This window comes from Aplysia californica, unplaced genomic scaffold, assembly GCF_000002075.1.
Source record: "Aplysia californica isolate F4 #8 unplaced genomic scaffold, AplCal3.0 scaffold00085, whole genome shotgun sequence".
Lineage (NCBI taxonomy): Eukaryota > Metazoa > Mollusca > Gastropoda > Aplysiida > Aplysiidae > Aplysia > Aplysia californica.
Genome location: NW_004797355.1, coordinates 1169519 through 1183722, shown reverse-complemented (window position 1 = coordinate 1183722; position 14204 = coordinate 1169519). Strand labels below are relative to the sequence as shown.

General features: G+C 38.5%; 1 protein-coding gene across 3 annotated transcripts in view; it reads left to right on the top strand.

The window, feature by feature from the left end:
* Positions 1-13814, top strand: part of LOC101858014 (HMG box-containing protein 4) — a 15573-nt gene extending 1759 nt beyond the window's left edge. For 2 of the 3 annotated variants that reach the window (XM_005094579.3, XM_035968808.1), the window contains exons 3-13: positions 1468-1532; positions 2041-2373; positions 3225-3927; positions 4463-4574; positions 6591-6718; positions 7020-7054; positions 9239-9341; positions 10160-10224; positions 11033-11239; positions 11825-11920; positions 12496-13814. In XM_005094579.3, coding sequence (XP_005094636.1) covers positions 1468-1532; positions 2041-2373; positions 3225-3927; positions 4463-4574; positions 6591-6718; positions 7020-7054; positions 9239-9341; positions 10160-10224; positions 11033-11239; positions 11825-11920; positions 12496-12663 — 2015 coding nt within the window. In that variant the 3' untranslated portion in view covers positions 12664-13814. The remainder of the gene's footprint in view (positions 1-1467; positions 1533-2040; positions 2374-3224; positions 3928-4462; positions 4575-6590; positions 6719-7019; positions 7055-9238; positions 9342-10159; positions 10225-11032; positions 11240-11824; positions 11921-12495) is intronic. The other variant, XM_005094580.3, reaches the window with a different exon arrangement.
* The last annotated feature ends 390 nt before the right edge of the window (positions 13815-14204 follow it).

The window sequence follows — 14204 nt, the reverse complement described above, 5'->3', positions numbered from 1 at the left end:
CGTACTTAATATTGATGGTTGAATTGTAAATGAAATTTTTAGTTCGCATTGCCTAAAGTATTTGTATTTCAGACAAAACCAAAAGGTGCCTTACTGACTTGCATGTATTTGAACCTGAATAATTACTAAATCTAGATCTAATGAGACCTGTGTACTTTACAGTTGGGCCAAACCCAGATCTAAGTACGGCTAGACTGGCAGTCTAGCCGTACTTAACACTTCGTTTTATAAACTCACTTAGAGAAGCTGAGTCCGAATATAAATTTAAAAAATTTTCAGACCTGAGTCTGAATAGATAAAGTATATTCGGACTCAAGTCTGAATAGATAAAAAGTCTGATCGGACTGGAGTCGGAATAGAGCTGGCCTTGTGTATATTCTGGTTAGAATAGCTCATGACCCAATGTCTCACCCCCACCCTGGAGTGGACATGAAGTGAGGACTCACTCCTGACCTCTCGCAGGCCGATAAAATCTCCTAGGCCCTAGGTGGCCTACCGTATGTGGTTGGGAAATGACTCGTGAGTGCTTGTTTCCTCATGTTTGCCAACTGCTGACCATTGCCATAGACTATAGACTTAATTTGTTTTTTTTATCAAACAGACTTCTTAAAATAAAACTATAATTTAAGAGAATGAGTACATCAGAAAAAAACACCAAAATGTTCTGTTCTTGACCTTTCGTTCTTGCATCATAAGCATTGCTCGTTTTTTGGGTGGGTTTTTTTTTATTTGGGGGAGGGGATTCAATGTTTTTTGCTGATCATGGTGTGAAATGGCTTTCACCCAACCCTTTAAATAACTAAACCTGAAACATCATGTCTAGAATCTAGGCCTGCTCAACTTATTCTCTGAGCTGTCTATTCTGTGTGTTTCTGTGCTATACTATAAGCCTACTGTAAACCAAAACCCTTTCGGTTGATAGGCACATTCAAAGGCATGAGGGGGGGGGGTGAGAATAGCGAGACACCGGCTGTTCTCACCCCTGGTGAGGATAGCCAAGTCCTTCCTTTCAGCATTGAATTGAGTGTCAATTAGAGAGAGTACTGTTCCGTACATGAACTAAAAGCTAGAAGAACAGACAATTCAGGAAAGATAATATTTCACAGTAGTTATTTGAAAGCAGTAGCAGTGGTGTGACTCAATTAAATAGACCAGGAAAGAAAAACCATGTCTTAGATTTTTTGGGAGGAATTCCGTAACGAGCGACCTCTATGAAATAGAGTGTTGGCCTATAGACTATAGAGTAGACTATGTAGAGGATTTGGGTTAGAGGGGTGGGGTCAGGGTTCTAGAGGTCTAAATTCTTTCTTGTGTTTGTTGAGGTGGTCCGCTTGTTACGGATTTCATATAGTTGGACATCATTTGTATACTTAGCATCTAATTTTTTATAAGAACTTCAACTCTTTATTGACAAGTTAATTAAATTAAGGAGCCCACTATCATTTAATTTTTATTTTCATTGCTCAGCAGGACCTCCGGCAAAGATGTTTAGAGATGACCCCGATGACAGTGGAGGCGGAAGAACTGGCAGGGTAAGCAGTCCAAAAGTGCACAAAATGCTTCCTCTTTGTAGCCTTTTTTCTTACTGTTCATTTAGTACTATTGGTTGATAAAAGCAGCTTAGTGAGGAAGTTTTTATTCATGATGCAAATAGTTTGTAAATGAGCTTTTTGTTCCAAATGATTTTGCCAACATCAAAGAGAATAGACGCTATCTTTTTGAAATTTTGATCAATTTAGAAGATAGTCATGATGATCCTTTAAACAGAAGATTCCATTTTTATAAAGACTGTTTAATCCAGAAATAATCACCAACTACATGATATTGTTCTGCTTAGAATTACATTTTTAGAAGTATTGGTTTTTCAGCTTCGTTTTCTTTGAGGTGTCAAGTCAATTATTAAATCTGCCATCTTCACGAGTGTGTCTTATATTATCATGTGTCAGTCAGTCAGTCCGATTTTCTCTCTCATTTTGATAGATGATGTTTCTTTCCATTTTTTCATTTTATATCATTTCGTTTCAATTTTCTGTTTGACAGGTCCGTAAAAAGTCTGCAAAAGTTTTGGAGATGGAAGAGTTTGAGCAAGCAGAAAAGACCCACCACACAACAAAGAAAGGGAAAACACCAAAAGGAGCACAACCAGGTTTTCCCAGTTTACCTGAAGAGCCAGAGCCAGTTCCTGAACGGCCGTCAGGCTCAACCAAGAAGACGAAAACCACAAAGGCTGCTGGCTTAGTGCCCATCGAGACAACTCCAGTTTCAACAAAGACGCAGAAAGTGGCTTTCAAGTTGGAGACTCAGACCTCGCCCGGTCAGCCTGTCAAACAAAATCTTGTGTCGCTGCCACCAAACAGCCTGTTGACTGCTCCTGTGAGTGTGGCTGATCTGTTGATAATGCTTCATGAGTAGACTTGAGTAGAATGTGGTTACGAAATTTATGAGAATCTTATAATATGCCTCCTACATTTTTACTTTCCCTCTCTTATTCATGTTTGACTGTCTGTCATACCTTTTTTCAACACTAAATGACCCTTATTTTGTCAGTGTTTTTCTCTTTATTGAAACAAACAAACAAACAAACAAAACCGTAATCTATCATATGCTGGGCCCTCCTGCTCAGTTTTTCTGTTGGCCCATATAACTTTTCCTGTAGTGCTAATTGGGTTGGCTGCAGTTCCTGCTCAGGGCTCTATGTTTCTTACACTGCTAGAGGATGTGTTTCACAGTTTGGTCTGCTGCTCCGCACTGGGGTTTGGTGATTGTGCTAGTTGTTTCTCGTGTTACCATGTACTTCTTCATCTTACGTTACACACTCTTCATATCTTTTACCTTCACTACATTTTGTCTAAGACAAGCTTTTATGAAAGAGCAAATCATTGTTCAAATGCTTTCATTACATTCTAAGGTTTTGCTAATTTTTAATGAAATTTAGATAAAAAGTCAAAATGAAAGTCTATTGTTCCAAATATTTTTTCTTTTTGTATTTTCTTATGCTTATATAAATGACTCTTTTACTATTTATTTTACCCTTTTACAGGACGATGGCTGCTTTAGTCGATCAAGTTCAGTCATCTGTTGTCTTTTTTATCTAAGAAATAAGGAATGTAAATAGAACATTGGCTTTAAGTCACTGTTGTACAAATAATGACAATAATTCTATTATATTAAATTGATACTGCTGTTTTAAATCGTGAAATTTTTCTTGTGATTTTATTTTACAGGGGGTGACAAACATCACAATCACATCTTCAGGAGTGAAGACTGAGAGTTCCTCTGAGGCAGGAGTGATGGATCAGGCCTCTGGAGGGAAGGAGGATGGAAAAAGTGTCATCAAGTACCTGTTAAGCTCTCCCTCCAGTGGCTCAAAGCCTGCTGTCAGCACCAATGCACTCACAAAACTGACCCCCGCAGGTGCAGCAAGTACGCCCGAGGCGATATCGACTGGTAAAAAAGGAAGCAAGAAAAAGGCTCCTCAAGAGAAACTAGAGAAAGCCACACCAAAACCGAAAGCTAAGGCTAAGAAAGTAAAAGCAGAGACTTTGTCTGCATCAGAGGACTTGTCCTTCTCCGAGTCTGATCTGTCTGGTTTGGACCTACCGGCGGCAGGTCTCAAGATGAAAATATTTGCCAGTTCAGACCCGTCTACCGCACTTGTGTCCCTGGCCTCCCCACAAGCTAACACAGAGCTACCGAAGCAGCCAAAGCAGAAAAAGTCTAAAAAGGCAAAGCAGGAGACAACGACAATCGACAGCTTCGCCTCAGATGTTTCTTTTGGAATGCTCAGTGGCCCTGGGTCGGACAGCGATGTAGATGTCAAGAAACCAGCAAAGAAAAACCCCCCAAAGAAACTGGTAAAGAAGAAAGAAAAGCTGATACAAGACGCGATTTCTGCAGCAAAACAGATGCCAAATCTTGCTGCACTAGGTATGTTGGGTTGTTTTAAAAAGCAGTTGTCTAATTTTTATTCTTCCTTTTGTATTTATCTTATATGCTTTTTTTTTACTAAGGTACACTGTACACTTTATGTTTTATTTGTCAGCTACTGTTGTTCAGAATGTGTCCTTTGTATATACTACATATGTCTTTTTTTGGGTCTTGTTCTATTGTGCTTTTATTGAAATTGCTGATGTGTTCCACATAAATGTTATACTTATAAATTGCAAGTGCCTCGAGTGATAACAAAATGGAGCATGCCACAATGTTAGTTGGGAGAAGTTTTGTTAAGTGAACCCACAACAAAAAGATAACTTGAAGTGTTAGTATTGGTTGCTTAAAAGAAACGGTTTTGTCTGCTAAAATAAAAAAATGAATGTATAAAATGTTAATTTCTCAAAGTGAGTGGGAGGGTTGGCCTGGGGGTTCGGATTTAATCACATCATGTGTTGCGTTGATTGAATTTCAGAGAATAATCTTTTGATTTTTTTTTTCTGATTATAATTCTGTCATGATGTCATTTTAGTTGCGTCTCAAGGTCCCCTGGCCGGACAAGCTGTTTCCTCCGGTGTAGCTGTGCAGAAAGCGAGCCAGAAACCGAAGAAAAAACCCAAAGCAGCATCTCCCTTGTTATCTGGGTAATCTTTATACCTGTTGGCTTTTAGCAGTTTGAAATTTGTACATTTTAGTCTTCGTTTGAATTATTCAATAGAATAATCGTGAAGAAATTACTGATTCATCAAATATTATTTTTCTCTTGGTTGACAATGACAATCTTTATTCATCTCGCTGGGGAAAATTTGTCTTGGTCCGTTTACAACAGCAGTGGATGTTACAAAGGTTAGGTTAAGGTCTGGGGGAGGGGGAAGGGGGGGTTGTTGCTTTTTTTGCTTTTTTCTTTTTTAACATATGAAATAATTTTGTTTTGATTGTGTATATATAATCACCTGACTCACAAAGAGATATTTTGTCAATTGTATTGTCTTTTTAGTCCTACTATTAATTATTTCCCAATGTCTGGCCACTTACAGTGGCTGCTGGTTTGTCAAGTTCTGATGACAGGCTTCTTCTAGTGGGAAACACTCTTTCACGGATTATTTATTCATCTACTGTTATGTTCATGCTTCCAAAAGTTATTCGCTATGTTTAGTGCTGGTCTGCTGTACTTTGTTGCTATGTTGAACGTACTCTTTTTGACTTTGTTGATTAAGGGCAAGTAGCCTACCTTTGCACCAAGTGACACTGCTTTTTTTAAAAATATGTCTAACCTTTAGGAAAATTGCAAGAGAAAGAGTAATTAAATCTGAATAAAAATTAATTTACATGCATGTCCTCAGGTAGGAATGGCTGAGGGAATTATGGCATAAAAACATCAGACCTGCCACTCATCCCGATTTAACCGGGATATCCCGATTTTTTGTCCCAAATCTCAAGGATCCCGATTTTCCCGATTTCGATCGCCAGTATCCTGATTTTTTGTCGTTGCGTCTGTTGCATCCGATTCTGAGAAAAAAATATAGAAAGTTCTGCAATTTCTTTTGCTTGAAAGCACCGATTGAACTTTTTATCGACAGGAACTTGGAACGCTCTTTTCTAAGGCATCTATGCCGAATCTAGTAAACGACTCACGCACGTTATTTCAACTAAAATCGGCGAAGTATCGATTTTGAATTCAGACTTGGACACGCTTAAGATATACTTTCGCTTTTATAACCCGGAATTCTCCGATGGTGTCCTGATTACTGTAACAATTATGACTTAGCCTAAGAATAATATATTCGTTGTTCTGCCGTTGCTTTAAAAGCAAGCTCGGTCTGAGTGCTGGTTAGTCGGGCCCATCATCAAGACCTGTCAGTGAAACTTTCAAACGCTCATTCGCATCACGTGACCTAGCTGATCTCGTACGTGTGAATAGTGTGTGTGTCGGGGACCGTTAGTAGTGGAGGACAACGAAGTTCATTCACACCGGTCGAGGTGTTTTTCGGGACTTAACCAGTGTGGACGATCGGGGGAGGGAGGGGTGTATTTTTTTTTCACTTGGGCTTATTGCGCGTGCCGTGATACAGATACTAACTGAGGGGAAAGGAATAAGAAAAAATAAATAAATGAACAACCTTCGCGCGATCTTTTTTTTTTGGGGGGGGGGGGGGTGCCTTGATTGTATATGCGATGGAAGTCAAACGTTGTTATTGTATGAAAACGCGGGCTTTTTGCATGGATGATTAGAGTTATTTGCCAGCTATTTTCAAGACTACGAGAGTTTCAGCATTGTTGCAACCTGTGCTCCCCCAGTCTATCCAACTTCGACTCGAGTACATATATGCTGTCTTTCAGTTTTCCCTCTATTTAGAGGCCCAAACGTGAACTTATTCCCGCAAAAGTTTTGTTTTGTATACTTGCCTCAAGGGAACCAGGAGACCCCCCTCCTTCCCCAGTGTCCCTTATGACTGATTTGCCGTTGATCCCGATTTTTTTCACCAGATCCTGATTTTTTTTACTCAAAAATCCTGATTTTTAGATTTCATAGAGTGGCAGGTCTGTAAACATGCAATGGTTCTTCAATCTTCATCAGCTTTGTTCAGGGATATGATTTGTGGGATCATTAAGGCCTACGCTCTTTTCTGATTCTAAGTATCAATATTTGAATACCGCAGGGACAGCCCTTCGGACTCGGCAGTTAAGTCTGAACTGTCATTTGAAGAGGATGGTGAAGAAGATGAGGTCAACTTGGTCATAGCTGAAACGGAAAAGAAGAGAAAAAAGACAGTGTTGAAGAAAAAAGGTAGGTCTGTATGACATTGTGGAGAAGGTTTGCAATGACCACTGACTCGTGTTAGGGACGAAGGTTATTTTTTTTCTATTCTTATAAATTGAGTCTGTGCCTTTTCTTGTGTGTGTGTGTGTGCTTATTCCACTCTGTTTGTGGACTAAGCTGTGATTTCAAAATGAATTGTGCGTAAAAAGTTGATTAGATTTAAAGTATGATGATGTCCCTCTGTTAATGAAATAATTAAGTTTGCTTTAATGTCCTCATTTCCCTTTTTATTTGGTCTCTTCATCCTGTTTACTTGATCTCATTTCAGCTCCATCTGGAAAAGGGAAATTATCACCCTCAAAGGTAAGAGAAAAATTGGCTCTATTTTTTTGTATTTTTCTAAACGTGCCGCGACGTGGTGGAATCAGGCGCTCGTCAATTTTTGAGCTGGTGGAGTTATTGGTATCATATTGAAGCTTGTTCGCTTGTCTTGCTATCTGTGAAAAAAATGCCCATATTTCTTGAATGGAAGTCAAGATATTTGAGATTGAAGAAGATGGGGTCGCCTGGTTTCAAAGGTAAAATTAACGAGAAAATGGCCGCCAAAGTTTGGTTATTACCATAGCTTGATAGTCTGTGAACATCGTAAACTTACATTTTTTGTGCCTTTAATCAACATTTATCTGTAAAATCCACCCAGAAATATGTTCTTAATTGGATAACAATGGTGTTATCCTGTTCGCTGCTGCGCTCATAGAATATACAGGCCTGTACCGTGTAGCGCTTTGCCTATGGCTCATAGAATTTATATATGGGACTATGAAAGAGGTTGTTTTGATACGAATTAAAAGGGAAGTTAGTGCTAAACTCTTGTAATTGTTATTGAAGTACCTTCCCTTTATGTTTGCCTCCATTTTCCCGCTATTTGAAAGCGTCTGATTCAGATTTTAGCTCGAAGAGAAGATTAGAACTAGATCTAGGTATACACATCTGCCGCACAAGAAGGATTTACTGGTAGTAAACACAGATGGGCTATTTTACCTGCAGCATTGAAGGGGTTAAGCCAAAAAACAAAAGTTCAATAAAAATTGCCAAACTGGCAGAAAAATGTCAGTTTCTATAATTTCATTATTTTGACGAGCGCCTGATTTCACAGCAATGCCTCACAAATGTTGTTTTTTTACTTTGTTAAGGCTCTGGGGTTGTTGTTTTTTTTTGGTCTGTTACGGTGCATTATGAATTCAGAACTATGTTCTGTCAGTCACTCTACTGGAAGAGTGTCCAAACAGAATTGTTTTGGGGAATGACGCAGTGCTTGAGGGAATAATTGATACTTCCCAATGATGTTATCTTTCAGTTGAGGTTTTGGCCCATCCGAGCTGGTTGACAGTTTTCTTACCTACAATAATTTTTACAATTTATAGACAAAAAAACACACATACACACACACACATCTGCTTCTAGTGGTTCTGATTATCTCTGCTGGCGCTTTTCAGTGGATGTTCTTCGGCTGTTTTTTATTTTAAGAGTAGTCGAAATCATAAGAGCAAAAGAAAGGTCTACAGTTTTATATTATTTCCGTTGCAGTATAATCGGCGAATAGGGTGTCCCGTTTCTTTCTGTGTTTTCCTCTTCAAGACTCAGGAGGCTCCTTTACAGTTTTGATTTTTATTCTGACTTGGTTTCAAGATCGCCTCATTTTTGTTCTCTGAGTTTTTTTCTCATTCCACTAATTGCCAATTTTATTTAATACATTATTTTAAACTCTGGACACACAAGTTAAATTCTTTTAACACTTACAGTTCTGCAGGGTCATGAAACACCCTTGAGTACCGCACTGATTTAGAGGCCAACAAAATAATTCGGGTACATTACAAAAAAATTCATTGAAAAAAAAGTCATTGACAGAATTACATGAAATTTTCAAGATATATTCAGAAATAAATGTACTTTATAGAAAAACCTCTTTTGCGACATATAGACATCATGATAAAACTCTCATTCTGTTTGGAGAGGGTAGGCATGCCCACCTGAATTTCTAGATCTAGAATAGTGATCCTAAGCCATGGTAGAACGAAAAATGTAAAAAAAAAAACCCTTCATAGCTCAATAACGTGCTTATAAAATTTGAAGCGCTACATCTACGATTCAGCTATCACATAGAGTGATTTCCCTTGATATTTACTTCGGTGGAGAAGTTCCGTTCTTTGTTTAGTGTGCCTGGTCGAGTTGGCCAGCGGTACTGAGCAGAAATAACAACGGTGCTGTAAGTGTCAAGTGGAAGATGTGGACCCCCCATGCATCTTTTATCGTTGCCACTTTTCAAATGAAAATTTGGCTTGTTTTTGCAAGAAGTTTTTTCCATCCCTTCCTATTGCAGAGCAAAGGGTTGTTGTTGTTTTTTGTACCCTCAACTGAGAGACAAAAGATTTTTTTTCTCTAAAGAAATTGCATGTTTTGGGCAACTATATTGATACACAAATTAATTTTCAGAGTATCGCAAGTATGAAAATTGAAAAAAAAAATTTCAACTCACTATTGTTTCAGGGGGAAAAGCCGGAGAAAAAGTTGCCTAAGCGAGCCCCCACAGCTTACATGTTGTTCTGTAACACTCACAGGCCAACAATTGTCAACGAAAATCCTGGTATCGGTGAGTACATACTCTGGTAGTTAGACTCTGCTTTTTTTTTTGCTTAATGTACCTGATATAAGATAAGATTAACAATGTACTGGAAAATTTTGATCCCAGCTGAAGATAATTATGATTAAAAATTTAAACATTTACGTCAGACTGGTACGAGGAAAAATGTGATGGTCACCAGCTTCATAAAAAATCCAAAAACTGGAATGTCGGGAGGAAAAGGTAAGAGATATTTCAAGGAACTCATGATGCAGTCTTCAAGGCAGACCTAAGGGAACTTGGATCGGTTGGAATTGAATTGGAGAAAAAGACAAAGAGCCTGGATGTCTGTGATCTTGTCTATGGGCTGTGCTCTCTTGGGGCTGATGAAAGTAACGATAGAAATTGTGCATATGTGAGGTATTGTGGTGAAATCAGGAACTCGTCAAAGTAATGAAATTGAAGATGTTGGCATTTTTTTAAATCGATTTTTCTTTTTTTTCTTTTTTTCTTTCTTTTTTGTTTTCTCAAATTTTTGTATTTTGGCTCAACAACTTTTATGTACATTTAAAAAGGCACAAAAAATGTAAGCTTTCAGTTTCCAAGGATTCTCAAGCTTTTGAAGTCACAGCTTTGACGGCCATTTTCTCGCTAATTTTACCTGTGAAACCAGGCGACCCCCACCTCTTTCAATCTCAAATATCTTGACTAAATGTTCAAAATTGTCTTACAGGACTGTGTTTCCAATGAGTAGCAGAACTATTTTTATTGCAAACCTTCAGACACAATTTTGTTTTCCAGGTTTTCTCGATCTCATTTTTATTTTTTTAAATCTCCTGTCTTCTCAGAATTTGCTGGAATCAGCAGAAAACTAGGGGAGATGTGGCAGACTCTGTCAAGTAAACAAAAGATTGTAAGTAGATTCCAGGCTACCCTTTTAACATTATCTATAAGTTTGTTGGGTTTTTTTTGTTCAAGTACTCTTTGCTTTACAGGACTATCGATATTATTTGCTGGTTACTGAAGGACATCACCCTTCTTTCCTTTTTTAATGGTCAATTTTGTCTATGTATATATTTTAACAGAAGGTTGGCATTTTTATTTTCTTTATCCCCTTTTAAAGAAACAGATTCAAAATGATCTGAATGGCAATGATATACATTTACAATCATTTGCAATCACCATAATTTCGTATGTCTGAATTCTGAGTGGCATTTCCTTTTAAAATGTTATCAAGGGAGTAAATTCTAAAAGGAGTTGGTTTGTATGAATATTTAGTACAGATATCTTTGAAAAGATCTTAGAAACTATTTTTAAGATATCATAGAAATATGGAATCATCCCCGTAGTGGAAATCGACCTCAATAAAACACTGGCACACAGGTGTGCACACGAGTGATAGGTCAAGATGATGATACCAGCATTATCAGTAGATTAACTCCTTATCTCTGGCAAACTGCTCCCAGCTTGTTTTGATTTAATGACCAATTTAGTGACATATATGTCACTTTTAGATTTCGTACCAAAAGAAGGCCCCGCCATAGTGGGTTTTAGTTTTATTTTAGTAATGTTTTTCGGCAAGCACAACTGCATAAGGTCATATGAGCGCCAATAGTGGGTTTACCCCACTTTGAGATAAAGAGTTAATGGTTAGTATATGTACAGAAAATGCCGCGAGGGTATAATGTCTAATTCATAATCTTACCCCTGTTTTCTTTAAGTCTTGGAGAAGAAAGGCCCAGCGGAGGATGAAAAGAGGCTCCCATCTCATCTCTACTGGCAAGGTCTCAAAAGAGGCACAGCTGACCTCGGCCGGTCCTCTAACCATGGGTGGTATAAATCAGCTTAACTCTGGACTGAAGCTGTCCACGATCCTGCAGAAATCTCCCCGATCTCTTTCTGATGACTCTCCCCAGAGTCCTACCAAGGTATTTTTTTTTAAAAACCAACTGTGTGTTAAGTTATTTAATCTATGGTATAAGAAAGTAACATGCTTTTCATGAAGTGCTCCACAATGTGTGCGTTTTAGTTTAAGGAGTTATGTGTAAACGCCAGTATACACTTTGCTGCTTTTCGATTGAGTACTTTTCTTGTATGCAATACATCTGTTCTGGCGAAACATGGTCCAGCAGCACCTTCTGAATTTGTCGTAATATGTCATTGCAGTTGCAATAATAAATCTTAACCACGTTTGACATTGATTTACCTTGTGAGCAACCCAAAAAATTGTAGATAAATCTTTATTTTTGAGTGGCAGGGACAATATTATGCACTTCCCAATTCCATGTGGATTATAAAAAAACCCACAAAAAACAGAAAGCATAATTAAGACAGTGTTAATGTAGATTTAATGGGTTGTGTAACTTTTTCATGACTGCCATTTATCCAGATCTTTATCTAGATCAGCCCTGCTACGTTTCTTTTACTGCCTTCGAAAGCTAGCGCTGCAGTCCATCATAGTACTGTATGTTATTAGAAATATAAATAACCTATTTGAGTTTTTCTTTTTCCAGCAAAATTTCAGCATAGAGCCTATTGATGTAGCTGCTCACTTGAAGTTGCTGGGCGAGTCCCTCAGTATCATTGGAATGAGGCTTCAAGAGCATAAGGTGAGGCCTGGTCATCAATGTGAATTGTCCCATTTTGAAAATGTTTTGAGTGTTTTTTAAATTTTATTCAGATGTTTGGTAAGACCTTTCAGAAAAATTTTCGTTTTTATTTGAACTGAGCACTTTTCTCTTTTGATGGGGAAGCTTAAAAAAGCAGGTGCATTACTCAAATTGCTCTAAGCAGAATTAGAAATATTTAACAACTTTTTAAAGGTCCAGTCTTTCAAACCCAGTTGCTCAGTATCTTTCTTAGGGCTACTTTACTAATTTTTTTTTTTATTTATTGTGTATTGATGGAAGCATAATAGCAAAAACTCACCTTCTCTCCACTCTTGAGGAAATTTGTAAAACGCAGTGGTCTTGTGTTGTTCAAAGTTATTTCAGTGTGAGATCCTGGGGCCATACTTGCAGCATAAAGTAAAGTAGGTTTCCTCTAAGTAATTGATGCTTTATGTTCAGCCATGAGACACTTTGTTTTTTTGTTTTTAAAGTACCTCAAGTTTGACCACTATGTGCCTGTGACACTAAAGATAGAGCTGTGCTTTAACAAATATTTTCCCTCTCTCCTCCCACAGGGAATGATCGCAGTCCAGGGCAGCCTGTCAGTTCTCCTGGACTCGCTGCTGTGTGCCTGCGGCCCCTTGCTGTGCCTCACGCAGCAGATCCCCGGCATGGATGGGTGCTCTCCCTCGGTCCACGCACAGACACTAGACAGTGTGGCTTATGTTATGCCGGGATTGTAAATGATACTAGTTTTAACTCTTTATTTCCAGGATGGGGGGGGGGGTAAACCCACTATGCCATGGCCCTTTTTTGGTTCAAAATTTAAAAGTGACGTGTACGGTACGCCTCTAAATTGGTCATTAAATCAAAATAAGTGACCTATTTTGATAGGTCTTCATGTGATGAAAATTCCTGGTAAAAGAGACCTGTTTTCGGCAGTTGCCGAAGAGTAATTTGACATCGAAGTCGTCATAAAGGAATGTGCCCGAGCTGCTGTCAGCGGCACACCGACACAGGGGTTCAGACCACGAGCCACTGAGAGTGGCTGGCCGAACATAAGGGGTTAATCCATGACACTCCACACGGAGCGCGGGGGGGGGGGGAGGGGGTGTCAAGTTAGATGAGACAGTTCAGGAAAGAAGAGTAGGAGAATGGAGAGTAGAGAAATACAGATGAGAGCAGCATAGAGGTGTATTGTGTTTGAAGTTGAAATGTTTGACCGGCTATAACCAGACTTTAGTAAAGACAAAGACCTCGTTTTCTATGATACTACTTCAGCACTCATAGTGGCTGAGTGGATACAGTGCTTCCAATCTTCTTACGTAAGGTCGTACAATCAGATAAAACAACACACACTCTTGTAAAAATGAGTGATATGGGTTGTTGGCAATAATCTCTTTAAACGGGCTGCCAAACGTTATTTTCAAATTTTCAATCCTGCCTCTATAAGCACAACATTTCAATTTGGTCATGGTTGGGGAAGGGGGGGGGGGCACTTTGCTACCTGAACCACCACCGGTACGTTGTCCATGAACCCGGCTGGGGGCATGTGCCACCCCACACCCCTAAGACTAACATAGAATTTTCCTAGTCAAATGGAATTGGCTGCAGTCTGTAGTAACAAAAAAGTAAGAGCTATCTCTTTCAGTGGGAGGTGTGTTCTCTTTGTAAATATGTACATAAATTGCTATTGCATTAAGGGGTATTTCTTGTTTTTGAACACCTCATGATATTTCCTTTTAAATTTTTCTGTAAACTTCTTTTTTTTAATGTAACTTTAAGCGTGCAAGTGTGTTTTGTTTTTTCAATGGAGGATAGTTTTGTCAGGATTTGAGTAACACTGAAATGCCTGTCTATGACACTTTGTCTTCCTAAATTAAATATCAAATATGTATGATTTTGTCAGATTATCATTTTAAACTTCAGTCTTGTTGATTAAAAACAATGCTGGTTTAAGTTCCTTGGCAAGCCATATCTCTCTGTGTCTGTCTGTCTGTCTGTCTGTCTGTCTCTCTCTCTCTCTCTCTCTCTCTCTCTCTCTCTCTCTCTCTCTTTCTCTCTCTCTCTCTCTCTCTCTCTTTCTCCCTCCCTCATTCTGTCTCTCATTCCCTCTCTCACTATATATTAATTGTGAGGCATGGTGGTGAAATCCGGCGCTCGTCTAAATAATAAAATCAAAGAAACCAGCATTTTTCTAGGCATTTCGGCAATTTTTTTCTATTTTTCTTTTTTTGGCTGAACACTTTTCATGTTCATTTAAAAACACGTTTATGATTTATGT